This window comes from Choloepus didactylus, chromosome 5 (assembly GCF_015220235.1).
Source record: "Choloepus didactylus isolate mChoDid1 chromosome 5, mChoDid1.pri, whole genome shotgun sequence".
NCBI classification, from domain to species: domain Eukaryota; kingdom Metazoa; phylum Chordata; class Mammalia; order Pilosa; family Megalonychidae; genus Choloepus; species Choloepus didactylus.
Window position 1 is genome coordinate 4,256,179 of NC_051311.1, and position 25,106 is coordinate 4,281,284.

General features: G+C 40.4%; 1 protein-coding gene across 1 annotated transcript in view; it reads left to right on the forward strand.

The window, feature by feature from the left end:
- The window catches only part of PLXDC2 (plexin domain containing 2), a 391,835-nt gene that overhangs the window by 286,929 nt on the left and 79,800 nt on the right, over positions 1 to 25,106 (forward strand). The window contains exons 7-9 of the mRNA XM_037837678.1: positions 8,975 to 9,074; positions 22,362 to 22,457; positions 22,685 to 22,766. Coding sequence (XP_037693606.1) covers positions 8,975 to 9,074; positions 22,362 to 22,457; positions 22,685 to 22,766 — 278 coding nt within the window. The remainder of the gene's footprint in view (positions 1 to 8,974; positions 9,075 to 22,361; positions 22,458 to 22,684; positions 22,767 to 25,106) is intronic.

The window sequence follows — 25,106 nt, forward strand, 5'->3', positions numbered from 1 at the left end:
AATGTGAAATAAGATGGGAAAGTCATAAAAACATGAAGTAAGAGGGAAAAGTTTTAATTAGAGGATGATGCCCCTTGGTAGAGATCCAGAAGTTTCATGATGAAGAATGTATTTAATATAAACTCATGGGAAATCATTTATTCAAAAATTTGGGAGGTCGGGATCATGAGTTATTGTGTCTGAGAGATAGTGTTTGAGGGGATTGGGCAAATTATTGGATATTTCATGGCTCAGTTAGGGAGATCTGTGTTGGAAATACTATTGGTGTGGAGACAGAATGTGAAGTGTGTGATTTTAGAGTCTTCTAGGGTAAAAGAATATGCTTCTGTGGGTGCCTCTAATTGATCACTGATGAACATTTTTTAAGCCAGTGATTAAATATCTGAATGGTTAAAAAAAAATGAAAAAAATAAAAAAATGAGATTTCAAATAAAAAAAAAATTGCAACTTCTCCAGAAATAACCTGGGCTGCATTTCCCCGTGGCACCAGGGGCTAGAAGATTTTCCCAGGCTGTGCTGGTCCTGGGCTTGCACTTCTCCCGGGTTCTTCTCCCTTCCCCCAGGCCTACTCTTGCTGAGACAGATGTAAGGTCTGATACTCTGTCTGTAATCAAGCATCCACTTTATTGCTGTTATTTGTCTCCTTAGAGAGTTTCTACAAGGCCTGATTGTGGAGATGGGGTGGGAGGGACTTAGGAGTTTGTTTTAGCTATGGCTCACCTTTGTTTTCACGCAGGCAAGTGTAGGCCTCTGTATCTGGCACATGGGAAGGTTAAGTCAGTGTAAGCTAAAAAGGAATTAAAAGAATTGTTTGAAATGTTAATGATATGAAAGAGAACAAATGGATTTTTATATTATTAAATTGAACTGAAAACTTCCATTCAAATGCAGTTTTCAGACAACTAAGCATTAACATTTTGGATATTATGTGTTGCTTTGGTAAAAGTAAAGGAGAACATGTACGTTTTCAATCTAAATGCCCCACCTGGTAAAGCTGAAGCCAGATCAGACATTTAGGGAAGGTCATGTGGGAAGTTAAAGGTTGATTGTAGGTGAGAGTGGGTAAAATAGAAAGCTTTGATTTAACAAATATACATTGAGCAGCTAAACTCCATGGCACTGATTAACAAAATGAACACAATGACATTAGAGTAATTATTTCCCGGTTATCTTCTGATAGGCATGTGGTTCATGCTTTGGAGTGCATAATATATCATCAGGTGCCTGCTGAGATGCTGAGCTGCCCTAGGGAGATGGCTGGGCCCGTGATGGTACAAATGCATGCTCTGGCAAGGTTTGCAGGGCTGAAATTCCATCGCCTCTGACTCCAACTGCAGCTGTAACCTCCCTGTTTTAGAGACTTGTTTTAGGGACCATGTGTCAGGGCCTATGTGGGGCCACCACGTCCTGCAAAATTGTCACGAGGTGGAGAGGAGAGGGGCTTCTGCTTTGGGATCTTCTGAAGCCAGTGTGCTCCCTCCCTCAGCTCATTGAAAATACCCTTTTCTTGCCTTAATTTTGTCCATCTATTTCATCCTTTTCTTGCTTCTATACTCAATTTGTTAAAATATATCACTTATAGAAAAATTTATACCAAATAATAAACTTATCTGAACTTTGTAAAGTGGAACAAAAACATCTATAAAAATGTATAAATGCTTGCATAAGCTGAAGTGGAGGCATATTTTAACCGCTGTTAATACTCCCATTCTATCCTCTGAAAGTAATGAAATTGCAAAACACATTCTCAGAAATTTATAATTCCATACAATTCACACAGAGACCCAGTTAAAAATTTAGCACTGCTTTAATCATACAAAGGCAACTATCATGTCGGTGCTTGAAAGTAATGAAGCTTTTTTTATAAAGTGCTGTGATTCTGACTTTTATGATTTCAGGTGGCTTCCCAGCATCCCCAGCTTGTCTGATTAGGAGACAGTTCAAGAGTAAACATATATTTGTAGGAAGGATGAAAAGTACCTTCCCCCATGCAAAGAGTACAGCGTTTTCATACTTGGTCATGTACCCGGGGCATGGATTCTCTGACTTGGTTATTTCCTGTCCTTGGTAAAGGCAGAGTCCTGCAGGGATGGGTGATTGTGACAATAGGATAGGCTCGTTCTGGGTCTAATTCACCCAATGCTGGCTGCAATACTGGAGAGTTGATTCGCATGCACAATTGCTTTGTTGCTATTTGTGAAAAAGCTGCTCATTTTAAATTGGTTTGAACGGTCCTCCTAGTTTGCCGCAGTGGTCTCCAATTTTACACTGGCCCTGCTGCTTACAGCCAATGTCATTTGTTCCCATAGAGCTGCAGTGAGCGAGTGACTTAGTGATCCTTCCAGACCAACCTCAAGCCCTTGATATTGTGAAGTAAAATGGTCTCAGCCCAAGCAGGCTGGAGTGAGAAAGATTGTGTGGGATGGGAGAGCCTGGCATGTTTGTAATGAATCTCTGAGGATGGCTGGAGCTATTCATCCTTTCCTCATTCGTCTTTTGCACTATTAGGTGTTTAATTCCATTGGCAAAAGCAGATGTTTCACAGCCTGGTATGTAATTGTTCCTTAAGAGGTAGGCATGTTTTCCAGGAAAGCATAGGGAATTAAAAGCTTCTTGAAGATTCTCTTTTTAATATTTTATCAGGATAAAATGTCAGTTTTAGGAACTCTGTGCTCTTATGTGTGAACTGTATAAGTTTAAAGAAAGGCACCTGAAGCCAGGGGTAGTTCCTCACAGTTAGCCTGTCTCACCCTCCTCCCCTGTGAGCATCTCGTCTGCATCCTGTGCACATCCCCGGGGTCACCATTCTTATGGTGACAGCATGAGCCGATGCACGACACAGCCAACCTGCCTCCTGCTCCTGGGACGAGCACCTGGGTGTGTTCCTCTTCCTGTCTTGTCACTCCTTGTTAGGTCCTGTGGAGATCTCCACAGCAGCACCTTCACTTTTATCCAGAACCATCTTCTTACCATGCCCACCACCTCTATCATCCTAGGGTAGGCCACGGAGGACACCTGCAGTGCCCCGTCATGGGTTTTCTGTCTCCCTTTGACTACTACAGCCTTGACCACACAGCAGCCATGGATCTGTTCAAAATGTCATGGAGATTCATTGTGGCAGCAAAGTCACCAACATGGCGACATAAGGCACCCCCTGAAAAAGCCTCCCCAGAGAATCATCAAATAAAAAGACAAATCCCATTTGCTTAGAACTCTGGAGGATGGTAGAGACAAGAGAAGGACTCTACAAATGCTGACTTGAGAAAAAGGAAAATATGACTTAGGAAACTTCCATCCTGGACCTGTGGTCAACTCCACTTCCTCACCCAGTCCTTTGCAGCTTGGGGAGTTGATCAAAGACTGAGGACCAGATCCCTCTCACCTCCCACTGGGGACAGCAAGATAGACCCCACACATACCCAGGCACAGATACCCATGTCCACAGAGACCTAGGGCAGGACGGAGCTGCTGAGCAGGGCTGCACACAAATGGGTGCCCAGGGGGAGAAAAAGTGAGAGTGAGATGGTGGTAAAATTGTGGCTGGACAGTGGTGCACTCACTGCTAATATTGAAGATTATCAGTAATGGTAACTAAAAGGGCAAATGCAAAACCCAATAGTACTGTATTCTCAATATACAACTCCACTCTTCAATTCCTATTAGAGTCAGAATACAATTGAACAAGAAAAAGGCATATTTCCTGATAATGAACATATAAATTATGAAGTGGTAAAATGGGGCAAAAACATTACATTAAAAAAGAAGAAATATGTTTAGATATGTTAATAATGGTGAATTCAAAGGTATGGGAATGGATGGGGTGATGATTGTTTGTTAATGGGATTGTAAGTATCAGGGCTGCATTGAAGTTGAACAGGAATGAAAGGGTTTGTTCAAGCCATGTTTCCTACAGATCAGCACCACAAATATAGATGGATGCTTGCAAAAAAAAAAAAAGAAGAAAGACTTCAAATCTCACAACTCACTAATCTCACAACTTCTTCCAAGAAAGAGACCAAACTATAAACAAGGGGAGAAGAAAGAAAGAAATAACAAATATTAGAGCAGAAATAAAGAAATTGAGAATTAAAAAACAGTAAAGAGAATTAAGAAAACCAAAAGTTGGTTCTTTGAGAAGATAAATAAAATTGACAAACTCATATCTAGACTGACAAAGAAGAGAAAAGATAACAAATAGATAAAATCAGCAATGAAGGGGTGGGGGGCATAACTACTGACCCCAGAGAAATAAAAAGGAGCATAACAGGTTACTGTGAATAACCGTATGCCAACAAATTAGACAACTTCTACAAAATGGACAAATTCCTAGAAACACGCTAACAACCTGCACTGACTCTAGAAGAAACAGAAGACCTCAACAGACCAATTATAATTAAAGAGATTGAATGAGTCGTCAAAAACCTCCCAACAAAGAAATGCCCAGAACCAAATGGCTTCATAGGTGAATTCTACCAATCATTCCAAAAATAATACCAATCATGCTCAAACTCTTCCAAAAAATTGAAGAGGAGGAAACACTAGCTAGTTCATTCTATGAAGCCAAACTCACCCCAATAGTGAAGCCGGATAAAGATACTACAAGAAAAGAAAATTACAGACCAATTTCTCTCATGAATATAGAATGTGAAAATCCTCAACAAAATATTTGCAAACTGAATCCAACAGCACATTAAAAGAATTATACTCTATGATCAAGTCGGTTTGATGCCAGGTATTCAAGGGTGGTTCAACATAAGAAAATTAATTACTGTAATACACCACATTAACAAAAGGAAGAGGGGAAAACCACGTGATCATCTCTATTGAAATATTTGTCAAAAGGCATTTGACAAAATATGCATCCTTTCTTTATAAAATCACTTAGAAAAATAGGAATATAAGGCAACGTCCTTGATGTGATAAAGGGCATATATGAAAAACCCATGGCTAACATCATACTCAATGGGGAAAGACTGAAAGCTTTCCATCTAAGAAAAAGACAAGGATGCCCACTGTCACCACTGTCATTCCACATTGTACTGGAAGTTGTAGCTAGAGAAATATGGCAATTAAAAGAAATAAAAGCCATCCAAATTGTAAAGGAAGAAGTAGAAGTTTCACTACTTGCAGATGATATGATCCTATATAGAGAATGCCCTGAACAATCTACAACAAAGCTGTTAGAGTTAATAAATGAATTTAAAAAGTGGTAGGGTACAAGATCAACACAGAAAAATCAGTATGCAGTCTGAGGAGGAAATCAGGAAAAAAATTCCATTCACAATAGAAATTAAAACAATCAACTATTGAGGACTAAATTTATCCAAGGTTGTAAAGGACTTGCACGCAGAAAACCATAAAACATTGTTAAAAGAATTCAAAGAAGTCCTAAATAAATGGAAAGACATTCCCTGTTCATGGATTGGAAGACTACATATTGTTAAGATGTACATTCTACCCAAAATGATTTACAGATTCAATGCAATCCCAATTAAAATGCCAGCAGCCTACTTTGCAGAAATGGAAGGGTAAGAGTTCCCAAGTAGCCAAAACATCTTGAAAAATAATAATGAAGTTGGAGGACTCACTTTTCCTGACTTTAAAGCATATTACAAAGCCACAGTGCTCAAAACAGTCTGGTTACTGGTACAAAAATAGATATATTGACCCATGTAATTGAACTGAGAGTTCAGAAACAGACCCTTACATCTATGGCTAATTCATTTTTGACAAGTCTGCCAAGTCCACTCAATTGGGAAAGAACAGTCTTCAACAAATGGTGCCGGGAGAATTGGATATCCATATGCAAAAGATGAAAGAGGACCCTTATCTCATACCCTATATAAAAATCAACTGAAAATGGATCAAAGACCTAAATATAAGAAACATGAATATAAAACTTCTAGAAGAAAATGTACAGAAGCATCTTCAGGATCTTGGGTTAGGCAATGGTTTCTTAGACTTTATCCCAAAGAATAAGCAGTAAAAGAAAAAAAAGTACATAAATGGACCTCCTCAAAATTAAAAACTTTTGAGCACCAAAAGACTTTGTCTCAAAAGTGAAAAGACAACCTATTCAATGAAGAAAATATTTGGAAACCACATATTCAATAAGGGTCAATATACTGAATATATAAAGAAATCCTACAACTCAACAACAAAAAGCCGAACAACCCAATTAAAAAATGGGCAAAAGACCTGAATAAACATTTCTCCAAATAGGATATACAAATGGCCAAAAACATGGAAAGATGCTCACTATCACTAGCTATTAGGGAAATGCAAATCAAAACTACAATGAGATATCATTTTACACCCACTAGAATGGCTAAAATAAAAAATAACAGAAAACTGCAAGTATGTAGAGAAGCAGGAACACTCATTCTTTGCTCCTGGGAATGTAAAATGGTGCAGCTGCTGTGGAAGACAGTTTGGCAGATCCTCAGAAAGCTAACTATTGTTCTCTGCTGTGCTATGTTTTATTAGTATTTGGTGAATGAGAGAATGAGTATTCTTTGTCTCTCATCTTAGTTACAGCATGAACAGAGTATACAGTTGTAGGGAAAATTATATTTAGGAGATGTCATTCTCACAAACTTGTTTTCTATGTCATATTCTCCCATTATATGAAGACTAATATTAGAAATATTTATGGAAGTAGTGGATCTCTGCAACTGTGTCTTTGGAATCCAAGGAACAAAGAATAAACTAGAGAATAGAGGTAGAAGAGTGGAAAACAGTGCAGGAAAGTGCCCTTCTACTGGAACATTCCAATTTTCCAAATTTAATTACACCCCAAAATAGGGAGCTATTTATTTGATTCCCAGAAACTTAGGAGGAGGAATGCTAGTTTATTTTATGTAGAAACACCCATTAGTTTTGTATAGAACGCATTGGTTATTGTTGCTGTGAAGCAAGGCTATTCCAAAATACAGCGACTTAAGACGACTCCATCCATTATCTCTCACAGATCCCATGGGTCAGCTGGGTGGGACGTGGCTGACCCCACCGGGCTCACTCCTGGGTCCGCTGTTAGCTGGTCTGGGCCAGGGGCTGGCTGGTCAAGGCTGGCCTCTTCCCGGAAGACAACATCCCATATTGCTGAGCTCAGGGTCCGAGAGGACAAGGACTGCAGAGCTGAAGGCAAAGGGTGCAGACCCAAGGTGACCAGTGATCGGGGCCGTTAAAGCGCTCAGTCCACCACGGATGAAAGGCGCTGGAGGTGAGGGCTTGACTTAGAGACAAAATTAAAAGGAGGAAGTGAAAGGAAGGAAAGGGATGGAGAAAGCAAAATCAGAATGAAAGACGGCCAGGTGAGGAAAGAGAAGGGGAAGAGAAATGGAAGAAGTAGAGTGGATAATCTGGAGAGAGGGCCAAGCTGCAGGAGGGCTCGCGGGAACCAACACTTCTGCCCTGGAACGCAAACTGTGGTGTAAAGGTGAAAACAAAATAGGTTATTCCAATCAAGAGCAATGTGAGCTCCGGTTCTTCTGTGAACATGGGAAAGGCAGAAATAGACTAAATTACAGCAGTGTTTGTACAGCAGAGGACAACAGAGATGTGGGAGAATGAAAGCAAGTGAGAATCCCCAGTAGCAAGGATTTCATACCGACTTGTAAGCTGCGGTTATACTGCTTAAAAATTATGACTTTGTCTTTTTAGGATGCTCAAAATACAACTTGAATTGGGTTTTTTTCCTATGCTTTTTCCATCTTTTTGTCTTCTTTAACTGTAAGTCTGTCTTAACTATAAATTCCACCTACACTACACTTCTCAACATGTAGTAGAAAGGTGCTAGTGTAATGCCCATTAAGGAAAGTGATTATATATATGGACACTGAATGCTGTTTAATGAGTCACTAAGTGAAGTACATCAGCCCTTCATTTAGTAAATGACCTATTAGTGACAGAAATCTCTTTGTGTTTTTTTTTTTTATTGTTGTTCATTTCTTTGTTTGTTTCCATTGCCCAGATATCAGAATACTTCTAAATGCTGATTAAGAACGGAACATACCAAAATAAAATTCGCAAACACCTTCACATTGTTTAAGAGAGGACTGAAATAGTTATAAAGGCAAAATGTCCCTTTCTGCTTATTACTGTGGTCTTTATTATGACTAACACGAAGATTCTGAGTAATATGTGCTCTAAGGAATTACCCACAGATCACCCACAATCTGCTATTCTACCTAAAAAAAGGTGCATTTATCTTTCCTTTTTTCTTTATTGTTTTTTTATATAATAAAGATGGATGGTTCGCTCCCATTTTTATTTCCATAAAGCTGGTAACAGAGTAATCATATCCCGATAGTTCTTTTCTAAAACTAGAAAAACTGGCTCCAAGAGTTTGTCTCATTTGTAATTGTTGTATCACTTGTAATTTATTCTCAACATGTCCTAATATTTTTAAAGTGTAAATTTTAAAAATGCCAATGATATTCTGATTTTGGTTCCACTGAGGCTTAAATTTAGGAAATGTGACCTTGAGATGATCCCTAATGACTCCTAACTTGTCCAGTGAGCTCAGCCAGCATCCTTTGACAATTGCCGAATTTAACTGTATCGCTCGGCAGCGGGACCATTAAATTTATATTCACCAGTGCACTTATTTGTCTTTCCCTGGGTTTGGTATCTATGAGACCACCTAGAAATGAGGATTTAAAACTAATTCTTTTTTTTAAAGTCTATAATAGAGTATTTTAGGAAACTAAGTAGTCAAGGAGGTCACCTCTCAGAGAACCCGTTGCTCTCACCGTCGTGTAGCCACATGTCCGGCCAGGGCTCGCCCGTCACTTCACCCCGGAACAACACCACACTAGGTTATTTTAGGTACATTTTTTTTTGTTTTGGGGCCTCATTCTCTAACATTTCTTCCCCCTCTCTAATCCTTCATCCTTTCCACTAAACAAGATGACCACACTTGAAACGAATGCCGTCCACCCTGACGTGTGGCAATCTGCCTTTTCTTTTCCAGATCCCCGTCTTGGTAACACAGATAAGTTCAACCAACCACCCGGTGAAAGTGGGGCTGTCCGATGCCTTTGTCGTGGTCCACAGGATCCAGCAGATCCCCAGTACGTAGAAGAAGGGTGATGGCAAAGTGGGGGCCTTCCGGGGTAAATGTAAAGGGAACTCATCTCGGGTAGATGCGACTCTCCAACCAAATGAGTCATTTCGCCAATTGCTGCTTGTTAGTTATACAATCTGGAACATTGTCCAGTGCGTTTTCTCTCCAGGTATCTGCACAGCTGGTTTCCTGAAGGTCTCTGCTCAAACGTAACTTACCAGTAAGGCTGTCCTTACCACCCCATAGAAAACAGCAGCCCCCAACCCACAGCCACCCTGTTATAACTCCCGTGTGGTTTGCAACCTCACTGTTTCTCTTGAACTAATACCTGAGTAAAGAGAAATTGAAGAGCCAAGCCAAGAGTGGTTAATTTAATATTCTTTGGGATAACCTGCTTGTTGCACAGATGCATTTCTTTTATTAATAAGAAAAAGAACATAAAACAGTGTCAGATAATTTGACTGATAGGCAAATTTTTTATTTTAAATACTTTTCTAAGCTAAATAGCAGTTTTGTGCTATTTTCTATATAATGAGTTGGTGTAAAAATGTTTGGGGACCTAGAAGAAAGATGAAAAAAATAAAGTCTAAATTTAGGCAAAATAAAAATTTTGATGGGACTATACCTAGCAGAGAAGTTACGGATTTTATTCATTTTAGCCCATCTATTTGTAGAGTAAAAACATTTGTGTTACTTTTGACAGCTGTCCATCATTTTAGAAAGTAAAAATGTTAACTGCCTTTTGTAATGGTTCTGTTCATGTAAATCACCATCAGGGGAAAACTCCTGTTTTGAAAACCTCCTCTACCTCAAGAACAGCCCTGGGGAATCTGGGGTGGCTAAGGAGGGGAAGGGGTTCGTTTGCCTATCTGTTTCCTAGATGTGCTTATTGTAAGCAAGGGTGGTAATAAAATACCTCTCAAGATTAGAGCATTTCTTTCATTTACGTTCTTCATTTCTTTTTCTTCTTTCATTTCTTTAGAATAGTGGATGTAATTTATCACATGCATATGCTTTTTGGACTTGACTCGACCTAATTTTATGTAATTATGGCATCTTTTCAATATAGAAAGTAAATGGAGTGAAAATTATTTAGACTTCTCAGAGCAGTGGAGCAGCTGGAAAGATTATAGGGGTTATCTTGCAACTGCTTTTTGGAATTATGTGCATATAAGGCAGTTGTGCTTAGAGAAGACCTTGAATTCTCCATGGGGCTTCTCCTTGTTAGCTGAGAATTTGTGGGAGGTGATATTCAAAGGAAACACTAAATCAAGGCAGATTTTTCAGAAACTCAACTGTGAACACAGCAAGCTTATATCAGTATGTGTAGGAACTGAGCCCGGAGAGCCAAAGCTGGCTGCTCGGTACACAGGCGTTCTCTCGTTCCTTCTTCCAGCGGTGTTAAATCAAGCATGACTTGAGTTGGCTATTGCAAAAGCAAAAGGAAACACAAGTTTCAGTTAATCTATTGGTTCTTTTCATCTCTGAAAGCATTTTACTTGCAGCTTTCTGAGAAAGCATCTTGTCCACATTGTTGTTGTGATATGTTATTGTTTAGACAAAAAGACCTATCAAAGTACAGATGAATTTTTCTTAAAACTGTGTTTTAATGTACAAGTATTGTGTGGGTATATTCCCCATGATGAAATTGCACTCAGGCTCTAGGACCCCAGAATGCAACCATGCACCCCTTTCTATACTGTAGAAGGGTAGCCATTACGTTTTGGGGAAAATATCCTCCCCAAACGTAAATTTCATTGAGTAAATTGGTAGAATTTATGTGAATTTTGAGAATAGCTTATGTCTAAAGTTTAGGACTCAGCGTTTACCTAAAATAATTACTCAAGCTTCACTCAGGCAAGCTGCAAGCTAGCTGACGTTCACATTTCCTGTAGGCCTCGTCCAATCCTGGGAAAATTAGCCAAGAAGCACTGGAAGTTCTGAGCCTCCAATGCAGCCACACCTGCCTTTAGATCAGACTATATTTGATGGGGAAAACTGAGATTGATGTATTCTATGAAACGATCTTTTTGGGAACAGAAACATTTCAATCCCCTTAAAATCTCTTCCCACGTTTGTGGAGTGAAACAATGTCTACCACATGAGCTTCTGGATAAGAGGAGAAATATGGTTGCATTGTGTTTCTGGCTAAAAAAAGCCTATTGGTTTACATCAGAGATTAGGATAATCCAAGACTGGTGTAATACAAATTATGGAAATATATTTTTTTTCTGAAAAAATAAGATAATTCCCAGAGGTCTGCATGTTTCTTATTTGTGCAATCAGAATTTTGATATCTAAGTCTTTTTCAAAATTCTGATCCCATAATTAACAACCCTCATTATTAGCAAAGTCATTCTCCTAAGGAACTTAAACTTTCCATCTCCGTCACCCTTTTTTTCTTCTGCTGTGTGAATTTAGGGAGCAACTGATCTTATCTTAAGTCCTGGGTGGTTTCATTTCTTCTCCATGCCAAGGTGCATCACGGAGGACCCTGTTCCCATGAGATCGGCTTTCTGTTCTCGTAATCATTTTGGTTGCGTAAGTTACCGAATCTCACCCTTGTCCTGATCCAGCCGTGGCGGCACGGGGACACAACCTACCCCCTGAGAACAGCCACCCCAGCGGGTGCACTATTGTCCACGCTGCTCTGCAGAGTTGAGGTTGGATGAAGCGATTGAAGAGCTATCAGGCAAATTTAACTTATTGTGAAGATGTCTCCCCACCCCTTCCGCACAACATCATCAACAACACCAAGGCTGCCTTGCCGTTTGTAAAGGCGACCAATAGTCTCCTAGATGATGGCGCTGTAACCTGCAGGCATAGTTAACCAAGGCAGCCTGTAGCTTGCAAAAACAACCAGGTGATTGCAGCTTAAAACGTCCAAAGGAATTCAGGCATTGTCAGTTAATCGATAAATAGCCCTGAGGTTACAAGGGGAAGTCTTTTTCTCCTTAAAAAAAAAAAAAACCGAAAAAGTCCATGGTGAAATCAAGCCATATATATTTAAGACGAAAATTAGAAATCCAGAAAGCATATGGGATGTTGTAGTGTCACTACTGATCATGAGACCTTTGGCATTTTGCTTAATTTCTGTAAGTTTCTTTGAATATAAAATGAGCGCTTCAGCACCTGAAATGCAAGATCTAAAGCTACAGCACCTGCCAAAGGTCAGCGCTCTCCCTGGATTGTGTTTCATTCACCGTCATCAAGACCCTAAAGGACAGAGGTGCTGCCCCGGCGTCCACACCCAGCCGGGGCCAGCAGGTGGACACAGGGCTTTCACCACCAGCGCACTGCCACGTTCCTGTCTCTAGGATCCCAGTGCTTTCTAGCTGTGACAGCGAGCGCTAGGCCCATGTCTGTGTCCACTGATGTCACTGCATCACTTTCTGCTTTTCGTAAAATAATTTGTAAAACTTGAGCGACAAAGGATCACAGAGATCAGTTGATTCCATCCCCACCGTTAAAGGTGCGGACAACAGTTCTGAGTGCAGTGAGCTTGGTTATTCATTCCAGAAACACGAGTGAAAAAATGTAATTGCTGTGCTTAGAAACACAGTGCATTTTGATTCAGAAGAATTAATAAAATAATAGGAAATCCAAAGAAGAAAATTTTAATTACCTATAAACCTGCTACAGAGAGACCACAACAGACATTTCCATGTTCTGCCTTGAGTCATTTGCTTGTCGTATGTACATGCACAAACACACACATACACACACATTAAGAAAATCTGCATTACTCTGTACATATTTGTGTCACCTGTGTTTCCTTTAACATACACAATACCTTCTTCTGCACTGCTAAATGTTCATTAATGGCTGCAAACAATTCTTTTGTTTCACAATTTGTGCAACCATTCTTTTCCATGATTTGTGTAGTTTGCATCTCGTACTAATTATCACCAACACAGTGCTGAACTTCCTTGCTTTTAAATTTTTACACATATCTTGGCTGATTCTCAAAAAATGAGTTTGTGGAACCTGAATGCAAATGATTTTTATGTATTTTGACAAATTGCTTTCCATAATGGTTGTACCAATTTACTCCCCACGAGCATTCTATTAAATCTCCCATTTCCCCAAATGCTCTCAGATTCTGTTATCATTTTTAAACTTTGCAAACTTGAGAGGCAGAACATGGCATTTCTATTTAGCAGAAAGTTTGAACAATGTCATACTTCCCTAGGTCATCTGTAATTTCCACAGCTTCTTGTTAAATAGCTCTATTAAGTAATTCTTTCTAAGCCTTGGCTTATATCCCTCCAAATCCTCTTGCACAGTGTGCAGAGATTTTCCTGGATAAATACACAACCCTCACTAGTGTCGTTTGTCCTTGAATTGCTTCAATTTAACATTTCGGATTTTAGTCTTAATCTCCAGGGTTCTGGCCTTCTCCATTATCACTCACCATGTCTCCAACCTCCGAGCTTGATGGGCCTAACATTTCCAGCAAGAATCCCAGAAGGTCCGCCAGTGGGGTTCTTTCATTGGGAAAAATTTAAGGCCGTGTCATTTTTGTAACGTGAGAAGTCATTTTAACACACACATGGTGAACTCTCATAGTAGAACCTGATCCGACAGCAGCTGGCCTAACTTGTTATGGTTCTGCTGTAAGTTATGAAGCTGTCTGTTCTGGAAACCCGTAGGATAATACCCTTGATTCTCTATTCACCAGCAATACAGTCTGGGGCTTTCTTAACAGTAAGTCCTTTCACATCAGCATCTGCTCTTTTACACTTATCAACATGGGGCTGCAAGGTGCCTCTACTTTGTTGGTTATTCTTGTTCACAGCTCAGTACAAAACATCAGCATTGTCAAAAGTAAAATTGACAATTAATTTGGAAGGCAAATATATTAAAAGCTAGTGAGAGATTCATTGCGCTCTTTGAGGGACAGCGAATGTATTTTACGATCCGTGGGCTCTTTACGAGCTTACAGATCAGATGACAATTTGTCAAAGTTGCTGATCAAAATTATGTTTGCAGCCTGAATAAAATAACCTTACAAACAAAATCAAATAGAGCTTTGCTTATGAATATGCAAAATGTCTTAAGCTGTAATTCCCAAGGAAAGGGTAGCTTAGAGCCACGCTGTCCGGTGGAGCTCCCCGTGCTGGTGGAAGTGGTCATCGGCTGAGGCGCCCAGGACAGTGGTCAGTGGCCACCTGCGTGACTGAGGAGTCGGATTCTTCATGTGATTTAATTAACTAATTAACATTTAAAGAGCCACGCATGACTGGCCCTCACCTGATTGGACACACTGAAAGAACAGACCACAGCCACGTATTGAAATAAGACATTCCAGTCCAAGTAGAATATTTACATACACGTTCTTTTCATTTCCTCTTTGTCTTAAAATTTGAGACATGATTAAATAGTACATTCTCAAATGTCTAGCTTATTTTCCCCAGAGCAGACAGTTTGTGATTTGATGTGGTGGTAGGATGCATTTATTTTAATTACTTAGCAACCGTAATAAAAAAGATTTTGTCGAAACCATGGAAAAGATAAATGATCTTAGAAACTCTTGAAGGCATATTTTTCTTTGATAATATTTTATATAAGCCATCTCAAGCCCTTTCAGAGGAGCAGAACATCCTTTGTTAACTCCAGTTTTCAAGTCCTTTTAATTGATTTAAGGACAGATCGAGCTATAAATCCGTCAATGGATTATGTCATCTTATCCTCTCTTTCCTCAAAATGGAGACCCCTTCAGACTTACCCATTTTGTAAAAGATAAAATTGATTCTATGCACAGCTTAGGTTCTCAAGTGTGCAGTCCCTCACTAAAGACTCAACCAAAGGAAAATACAAAAGAAAGCATGACTTTTTTTTCATGAAATAACCTTTCAGATAACAATTCCAAGGTAGAAAAAGAGCTCTATGCAAAATATTTCCTTACTTTAATACATACATTTCTAACATACTCTATTTTATTTTATGTTTTAAAGAATGACTTGATTTTAACAGGCAGTAAAAATTCAGAAATTGTCTGGATGTTAGAAATCAATGATAAGGCAATTTTAGCATATTGGGGAATTTTTCTAGAATTTCTATGAATAAAAAAAGACTTATTTCAGAGACTTGAGGTTGTTCCAATTAATTAAATAACTAATTAGGTATTTAATTAATAAATTTATCCTATACAACAATCTCAGGTAGTAAGTTGATTTTTACCTAGACACAAGATTCTTGTAAAACATTAATTATTTCCTTTCCACTCATTCTGACCTTAGCCTTAATCTTATTTCTAACCCTAATCAAGTCAGACAGTTGTGGAAATGACCCACACTGGCTCAGCTCACTATGGAGGGTCTAGCAGAGCAGCCAAAACAGTTCTCAAAAATAATCTGAGCTGAATTCTTCTGTTCAGTTCTATTGGCTTTTTTAGTTTTCAATTATACCCTCAGATATTACATTTTCCCCTTTTCTCTTTCATATTTGCTTTCAAATTTATACTTTCCCTTTCCTTAAATCATTTTTTACTAATTCCCATCACATGATGAGCATTTTGACTTGTAACTCCTATTTCCCTGGTATACCAAGAATATTTCTATTGTTAACACCTGCTGGTATTAAACATGCATGAGCCTGCATGTTAAATTTTCCAATTGAGTTTTGTGCAAGGACAATGAGTTTCTTGAAAGTCTAGAATTTCTTTCCTCCCATGAGTGCCAAAAATATGAGTGACATGTGATTAAATGCTTTATTTAAAAAAAATTGACTTTAAAAGACAGAAGTCTTAACTGCATTTCACGCAGTTTCACGTAAGGAAGCCACAGTCTCCTTTTCTTTCAGACAAAACTGAGATTTCACATTTTCACAAATGCATATCACCAATCTCTGCATGAGTCTCAGGAGCCAGAAGTACGTGTCCTAGAGGGCAGCGGTGCCATTCAGATGCACAGGTGGTCGGACGGGCAGAAATGGGCACACACCCTTGTGGTCAGCTCATCAGGGGATGGGCAGATTCACAGGTGGTCTGATGTCAGGGTTGTGCAGATGTGCAGCTGGTCAGATGGCCAGGGATGGACACACGCACAGGTGGGCAGGTGGTCTAGGGATGGGGGGATGCACAGGGGTCAGGGTTCGGTTTGGGCAGGTGTACAGATGGTCAGATGGGCAGGGATGGGCAGGAGTTCAAGTGCTCAATTACACAGTCCAGGTCAGGGGGTCCAGGACCTCAGCCACTGGCCTGTAGAGCACAGGGGCCACCCCCCATGGGGACCCTGCTGCCCACTCCCTCCCCAGCGTGGCTCTGGTTCTCTTCTTGGGCAAAGCGGTTGCTGAGGGAGTCAGGATCCGCTGCTTGTTGAAGCCATTAGCATGCAGGTGGAAGGAGGAGAGATGAGAGGACTGCTTTCAGCTCAAGCTCCTGATTCCCCTCATGTGTACACAGGTCTCTTGTGAAATGTAGCCATTTGGGATCCTCAGGGTGCTGAAACCTTCCATGCAGTGAGAGAATCATGGCATTCGAGGAGGTCCTCGTGGTTCTGACCAGCACTTCAGGGTCACCCAGATTTTCTGTTGTCCTGTCTAGTGCCTCATTACATTATTCTCTAATAGAATTATTCTATGGAGGGAATAAAAACACCCTGTCTGAGGCTAAAGCCTCCTCTGTGCATAGATGCCTTGTTCGGTGACTCCAGCTCTCTAATTCTGTTAGTGCACCGCCTTCTGCATGGAAGCTGGTGACTCTGTCAGCTGCACCTCCCTATCTCAAGATGACCTGTGAGGTTTGTCCTGGTACCCTGCAGTGCCATTTACATTAGCGAGGATCTGGAAATGCTGCTATGTGTTGGGCTCAAGTTGACCTAGAGAAAAAAATTGAAATAACCACTTGGGTCAAATGATTAAGCATTTGGCAATATGTAAGTAAGGAAATTCTAGCAATGTGTGCATTTGGCAGTTCAGACAGAATATTGAAATATTTACATACTTGTAAGAATAGGCCAATTTCAGAGATTACCCACATATTCACGAGGTAAATGTTAGCTTTCAAGATGGGCAAACAAATGATATCAAAACTAATCATGCCACGGAGTAGTCATTACTCCAAGTTCATTTAATCTAGAGTGGATCGTGTTTGGGGTGGGTTCCTTATGTTTCCGTATGGCCCCCCCATCCCTGCTGATGACATTGGTCACACCTTCCAAAAGATGCAACTCAATATTTGTATTTTGAATCACACCCCAAGTGCAACTAAGAGTGACATTTTTGAGGAGCTGCAGCCTAGAGAGGAACGTCCTGGGAGAAAGCCATTTTGAAACCAGAACTTTGGAGCAGATGCCGGCCACATGCCTTCCCGGCTAACAGAGGTTTTCCGGACACCATTGGCCATCCTCTAGGGAAGGTACCCGATTGCTGACATGTTAGCTTGGACACTTTATGGCCTTAAGATTGTAACTGTGTAACCAAATAAACCCCCCTTTATAAAAGCCAATCCGTTTCTGGTATTTTGCAGCCTGGCAGCATTAGAAAACTAGAACAGATTTTGGTACCGGAGAAGTGGGGTGCTGGTGCTGCTGTGTTTGCATGTTGGAATGGCTTTTTAAATGGATAAGGGGAAGATTCTGGAAGAATTGTGAGGAGCTTGATAGAAAAGGCCGAGACTGTTTGTGGAAATATGGACTCTAAAGATACTTCTGACGAGGGCTTGAACAGAAATGATGGATGTGATGTTGCAAACTGGAAGAAAGGTGATCCTTGTTTTAAAGTGGCAGAGAATTTGGCAAAATTGAGTCCTGGTGTCAGATCAAAGGAAGAATTTGAAAGCGATGACCTGGAATATTTAGCTGATGAGGTCTCCAAGAAAAATATTGAAGAAGTAGCCTGGCTACTACTTGCAGCTTATAGTAAATTGGGAGCAGAGAGAGATAAACTTAGAACTGAACTCTTGGGTTCAAAGAAACCAGAAGCTGATGGCTTGGAAAATTATGGGCTTCCAGGGGGTGGAATCCCAGAAGCTACAGCCCAATGTGAGGATGTAACCAAACATGGAACCCAGCTGCCATTTCAGTACAAGCCAAGATTGGAAAAGGAGTTAAGCAGAAAGGATTTGTGGAAAGTCCTGTTGTCTCACGGCTTTGACCCCGTGTGCTTCATGTGAAGCCGACAGAATTTTTGTAAGATCTTTATAGACAGAGCCATTGCCAGTCTGGACTGGAGAAGACAGACAAGGAACAAATTGAAGGAAAATTTCTTCAAAGACAGAGCCATGGAGGTTGAGGTCTGGAGTCAGGAGGTCTCGGGCTGGGAGAGCGGAGCAGCCCACATGCATGGAAAGGGTGAATTTGCCCTGGAGGTTGAGGGTGGGCTTTCCGCCTCGATGCTCTGGAAGAGTTTTGCCACCTCAGGTCCCAAAGAGTGTGGAGCACATTCCCAGGGAATTGGGGAGAGCCTGGCTGCCACCACACTGTTCTGAAGGGGTTGAGCTGTGTGCCCCGGAGATGGAAGGGAATCCAGGAGCTGCCCCGATGTTTGAGGAGGGTGGGGCCGAGAAGGTGGTCTCCCCAATGTGTGGATATGTTGGAGAACTCACCTCAGCATTTAGACAGGAAAGGGCTGCAGCAAAGGCCCTTAGGAAGGGTTAGACTCCCACTCTCTCAAGCCCCAAGGATACAATGTTGTTCTGTTAATGACTCTCAGACTTTGAAATCTAATGGAGTTTGTCCTGCAGGATTTAGGAACTGTTTTGGTCCTGTTGACCCTGTTTTCCTTACTGTTTCTCCTTATGGCAAAGGGAATGTTTATCCTATGAATGTCCCTCCTTTGTGTATTGGAAGCACATAACTTGTTCTAAGTTTACAGGTCCACAGTCAGAGGGGAATTTTGCTTTTGAACAGACCACACCTGCAGCTGATTTAATGGGATCTTGTACTTAACTGCTGTTACTGAAATGATTTAGGTTTCTGTGATATTGTGATGGGATGAATATATTTTGTATATGGAAAGATCATGTCATTTTGGGATCCAGGGGGTGGAATGTGCCAGTTTGAATGTATTATGTCCCCCAAGATGCCAGTATCTTTAATTTAATCTTGTGTGGGCAGACCTATCAGTGTTGATTAGATTGTAATTCTTTGAGTGTTTCCATGGAGATGTGCCCCACCCAACTGTGGGTGATGACTCTGATTGGATAATTTCCATGGCGGTGTTACCCCACCCATTCAGGGTGGGTCTAAATTAAATCACTGGAGCCATATAAATGAGCTGACAAACAGAAGGAACTCAGTGCAGCTGAGAGTGACATTTTGAAGAGGAGCTACAGCCAAGAGGGACACTTTGAAGAATGCACAGAAGCTGAGAAGAGGAGCTGCACGTGAGAGACATTTTGAAGACGGCCGTTGAAAGCAGACTCTTGCTCCAGAGAAGCTAAGGGAGGACAAGCACCCCAAGAGCCACTGAGAGTGACATTTTTGAGGAACTGCAGCCTAGTGAGGAACATCCTGGGAGAAAGCTATTTTGAAACCAGAACTCTGGAGCAGACGCCAGCCATGTGCCTTCCAAGCTAACAGGTTTTCCGGACGCCATTGGCCATCCTCCAGGGAAGGTACCTGATTGTTGAGGATTTACCTTGGACACTTTATGGCCTTAAGACTGTAACTGTGTAACCAAATAAACCCCCTTTATAAAAGCCAATCCATTTCTGGTGTTTTGCATTCTGGCAGCATTAGCAAGCAAGTTCATGGATTTGAACACTGAATTGTGTGTTCTATAGGTTAATCTGTTCAGAGGTTTTATTTAATTTAAACAAGAAAACTAATTGATGAGTATTATAGTTGATCTTGGTTTTGTAAAGTTGCAAGAAGGAAGTTGAAGCTGTATCACCACCACTAAGACTGAATATTTAGTTCAACTTTATTTTGGCTTACTTTTTGAAGGAGACACATGAGCTAAATATATTTCTGGAATCAAATAAAAGTTTCTAGCATTGGCAGGGGCTACTGGTAAATACATTCCATATTACTTGATTTTGGCAAGCGATATCCCTGAAAAGCAACAGAAATGACCATTTGGAGCCTGTTCCTGGTTGGCAGGTCATCAACCAAAAATCATTCTCGTTAATTTTGGATTTCTTAAATGTATCTCCCCCCAATAGCTGGAAGTCTCTGAGATGGTAACAGAGCTGGTGTAGCAAAAAGTCACTCTTCCCTTTTCCCCCGTGTGCATGGATGATAATTAACTCCCAGAGGCTTCAGGTTCATTATGTGAGTAGTATGAGATTTTCAAAGTATACTATGACATTTTTAACCAAGTCATATTTTAAGTATCTACTAATACAATAGATGCTGTACAAACTTTAGTATAAAGACCCCAAAACCTCACACTCGCGGTTTTGTTCTCAGGCCACATTATTCCTTAATTCCTAGGACTAAATTGTTTAGCAAAATACACAGGAAAGCTACATATTGGAACCCATCCTATTTAGACAGAAGCCAAGTAATCTTTTCATTTGCCTTAAAAGTTAAAAGACCAAAGGTTCCTGATTCATGTGCATCGCAAAAACTTACTAAATACCATGAAACTAATATTTTCCCTAATTTCTGATAAAGCTTACACTTTGCAAAGTTTATATGCATCCTTCACTTATGTGAAGAACAATTTAATTGGTTCAGGGTTTTTAGGCAGTGTTTCCCAATCAGAGTTCAGAGACTGGACCTAGAGCCACTGTTTGCTCCAAAAGGGCTCATTCTGGCCCATCCTAAATGCCTCTTTTGGAGTGGGTTTTCACTGTGAATACTCAGGAGTGGGTGAAAGGAAATGAATGGAGGAGAATAGAGATATTTGTATGTTATCGGCAAGTATTTGATTTCCATCACAGCTTCCCAGCTGTGCAGGATGGAGTCTGTCCACGATGATTTTGCCACGTCCACCCACTCCCGTCCTAGAGGAGACAACTGTTGACTTGAATCAAAATTTGACTTTCTCTAAGAAAAGATGGGAAACACATTTTAGAGGCTTGATTCCAGGGTCATTGTTTGGTTTCAGTGAGTTTTGGTCTACAGAAGTCAGATCCTCATGTGCAGAATACAACCGGTCTGATTTAGGACTACTGTATGGAGCCACACGGGACTTCTACCCAGGGTTGACTGATCGTTCACAATGTGAAAGGACTAGTCTAAGCAGTTCTGTGTGCACATCCTTTTGGTCCTCTGAATACCTGTGTGATCCAGGCACTGGTACCCTATTTTATAGGTGAGGAAGCTGAGGCACAGGGATGCCAGTGAGTGAGCTCAAGTTTATGTAGACATCAAGAAGCCAAACGGGGATTGGAACCAGACAGCCAGTTCCAGAGTGTGTACTGCTAACCAATATGACATACTGCTTCCAAAGACTGGGCATTATGATACTATGATAGCTTTAAAATAAATTATACCTTTCCAAACAATTCCAGGTAGACATGATATTATTCATGCTTTCCTACCGTTACTATCATTCCAAGAGCCAAATAAAATCCTGATTACATGACATTTCCATGCACCCAAACCCAGGAAAGCTTGCTTGTATAAGACTTAGATTTTTTAAAAGGACATTTTTAAATATATTTCATCAACAGAGCTGTTTCATTGTAAAATACATTATGCTTGTGTTTATACATTTTTAATTATTAAAGTTGCCATCAAAGGCTCTGTCTAACCTCTTCCACAGGTTCATTGCTTAATTTCCTGATGAATTATAAATTGTTCTATTCAATATAAGTGCTAATTATTAGCCTCTTCAGATGTATTATATTTTTAATAAATAGAAATACTAGCTTTTAAAATGATTTGTCTGTTTTACTTTTATTAAATAAACATTCTAAAATTTTTAGCAACTAGATTGTTATTCTGACAAAAAAAAACAAAAAACAAACAAAAAAAAACACAACTTTATCTAGGTGGTGAAAAGTTTTTGCATTGCTACCCATTCCTTATATAAGGACTCATTTTAGCTTTACTTTAGTGTCCTCTCACTTTCTTCATTTCACATGTCAAAATGTTTCAAAATATATAATTTATTAAGAAGATGCTTAAGTAGACTCTGGTGATGTTGAGCTGTAGCCCTGCCAGCCAAGCAAGGTATTTAACACCCAAATCAATATTTTCAGCTCCTTTGATAAAAAGGCCTCCAGGTATGTGGACTTTCGAATTTTTTATAATCAATCTCTTCATTGGGTGAAGCTTTATTTTTTTTTTTTGAATGGCCACAGGTGAAAAGTATATAATTCTACATTTTTTGTTGTAACACTGCTGTTTCATAGGTCGGGAAATGTTGAAAGTTGAATTTTTCCATTTTGTTTTTATAGATGTTCGAAGAAGAACGATTTATGAATACCATCGTGTAGAGCTACAGATGTCAAAGATTACCAACATTTCAGCCGTGGAGATGACCCCATTACCCAGTAAGCTGATGTATCAGTGTCGCTGGGGGAGAAGATGATTTGGGGCTCAACTGTCCGAGCCGCTCACCAATAATCATAGTGGTGGGCAGTGTGCGTGGCACGCATATGTGATTCGGTCCCGAGTGTGCAGGGGCGGATGGGTGGTTTTTACTTTGGCTGAGCGATTGCTCTTTTTCCCCTGTGTCCAAATCCATCTTGATGAGTCTTCATGCTCTCTTCTGTCCCAGCCTGTCTCCAGTTTAACAGTTGTGGTCCCTGTGTGTCCTCTCAGATCAGCTTCAACTGCAGTTGGTGTAGCAAACTACAAAGGTAAACAATAATTTTAGTGACACGAATTTTAAAAACTAGTTGCTCCTACTCTTCCATTGAATTTTAAATGTATGCCAGGTGTGCAGATGATGTATTCATTAATATATGTATATGTGTAATGAAACACACGACTAAAATTTTTTTTTAAATGCTTAGAAAGGGGAATTTTAGTATTCTTCTTTGTCTGATTGTTCAAAATTACCAAGAACTTTCGTGGTCGATAACATCATTATCTGTCATATATTTGTAATCACTATGGAGCTTAAGTTACATGATGTCTGTACTGAAGAATCTATAAAGGGATGCTTTTGAACTGTATGCTGCAGAAAGCATGCATGAGATATCTCTGCTCTAGCAAGGATGGTTTATGCATGGCCACAGGTTGTTAATAAATTCTTTCAGCTATCTAAAGGTCACCAGCCAAAGTTGGCAATGAAGTCTGAGGCTGAGGGAGAAAGTGAGTGTAATTGGCTTCTACATACGTGGTTTGGGCCTCCTATTGTAACTGACCTTGAATCTCAAGCTGCAGAACTTGTGACAAAGAAGTTTACTGATTTTCATCAGTGGCAAAGGGGATATTCCTGTCCCTAGAGTTTTCGGAGACTGAATAATCATTTGCTGGAGAAACAGGGTGAAGAGGCTTTCAGACGCCTGCCGTGATTTACCCAAACACAGCGTGCATGTCACATCCCAGACACGGAGTGGGGAGTGACTGTGTGGACGGGGGCCCTGCGCCTGGACTTACGTGAAAGGTCTCCTTTGTCTCCCAGGGTGGAGCCCCCAGTTCCTGCTTTTAAATGAAGGGCCCCTCTGCTCTGCATTTCATAAACTGTCTGTGTCTTATCATCTTTCCACTGCAGCATTTGCTGTGATGATAAAGGCATGTTTGGTTTAAAGGTTATTGATGTGTAAAGAACAGAATGCCAGTTCCTTGACAACAAGCTTTAGGAAACATTCTTACCTGCTAACTTGGGGGGTAACCTCTGCAGGACTGTGAGTAGAACAATATCACTTATTACAACTGCAGTTGTGTTTTCAATTTGTTGTGCTGTTCCAGGCATCTCCTTAGTGAAATGAATTTCAGATCATTCAAGCAGGCAGGCTATTATCATTTTTAAAAGTAGGTTGTAACTTAGCTGTATATCCCAAGTAGGAGGAATCGCTGTGAAATCAAGGGCTTATGGTTATTTATATTCATGCTTTGCTGAGATTCCATGAAGATTCCATGCATATCAAAATTTATTCAGAATCCATTTAGATAACAACCAAAGTGAATCTGAAGAGATGACACTTTAGTATGTATGTGGAAGTAATCCTGAGCTCAGACTTCAACAGAAGGTGGGGTGGGGTGAGGAGGCTGCGTCCCCACCTCGAGATCCAGGCTGGGGGTTGTCTCATCTGAGAATCTGCCTGAGCCTCTGTCGGTCCATCCCTGCACGTCCCTGGCATTGTGGGCACACCTCTGTGATATGGACACCAGATCCGCCTGAGCACTTAGCGGACGGCTGTGCACTCTTGTCCGTTTGTCTGTCTCCTTTGCTGGGCTGCAGGTGTTTTAAGGGTCAGGACCTATTTTATCCTTATATCCCCAGAGCCTAAGGAGGTCCCTCACCTGGAGAAGAATTATGTGAATGAATGAATCATGAGTAGATTCCAAATGAAGCCATCATGATTAGCTTTGTCTGGGACTGAGGGGTTCCCACCTGGAACCATCAGTGCTAAAACCAGGAAAGTCTCAGGAAAACCAGGACAAATTGCCACCCCAGCCAGGGTACTAGAAGAATAACGCTCTACTGAAATAATATCACAGTAAAGGAAGGTTTGCAGACTAGTCGAGAAATCTACCTTCCACTAATTCTTTTGTTTATGTTTTTTATATTTTGGGGAGAAATATTATGTTAAAGTTCCAACTGATTTGGGCAATCAAAAGGTATCCACAAGTTGGAAACTGCCTATATTTTTAATACTTCCCTCTTACTTGGAGCTTTCTCTGCCAGACATTGTGCTAAGGGGTTTTTAAAGTATAATATTTAGGTCAAACCTGCAGGAGCTAAGTTGCTTGAGCAGGGCCTCACCTTGATTTGCATGACCCCCAAACCTGTGGCTTTGAAGCATCGTCTGTCCCCCCACACCTGTCGGGCAGCTGGTATACCAAGCAAGCTGACCTTCAGTCATAGACTTACCATGAGAAGTGGATCTTTTTATAATTAATATTGCAAGGAAGCTACATGGTTTTGAAATTGGCATAAGAAGAATGTAAAGGAGAATGAAGTAAAGCATAAGACTTGTACGTTTTGAAAGCATAACATTTTTTAAGGTGATGGAGAACAGAAAGCTGGA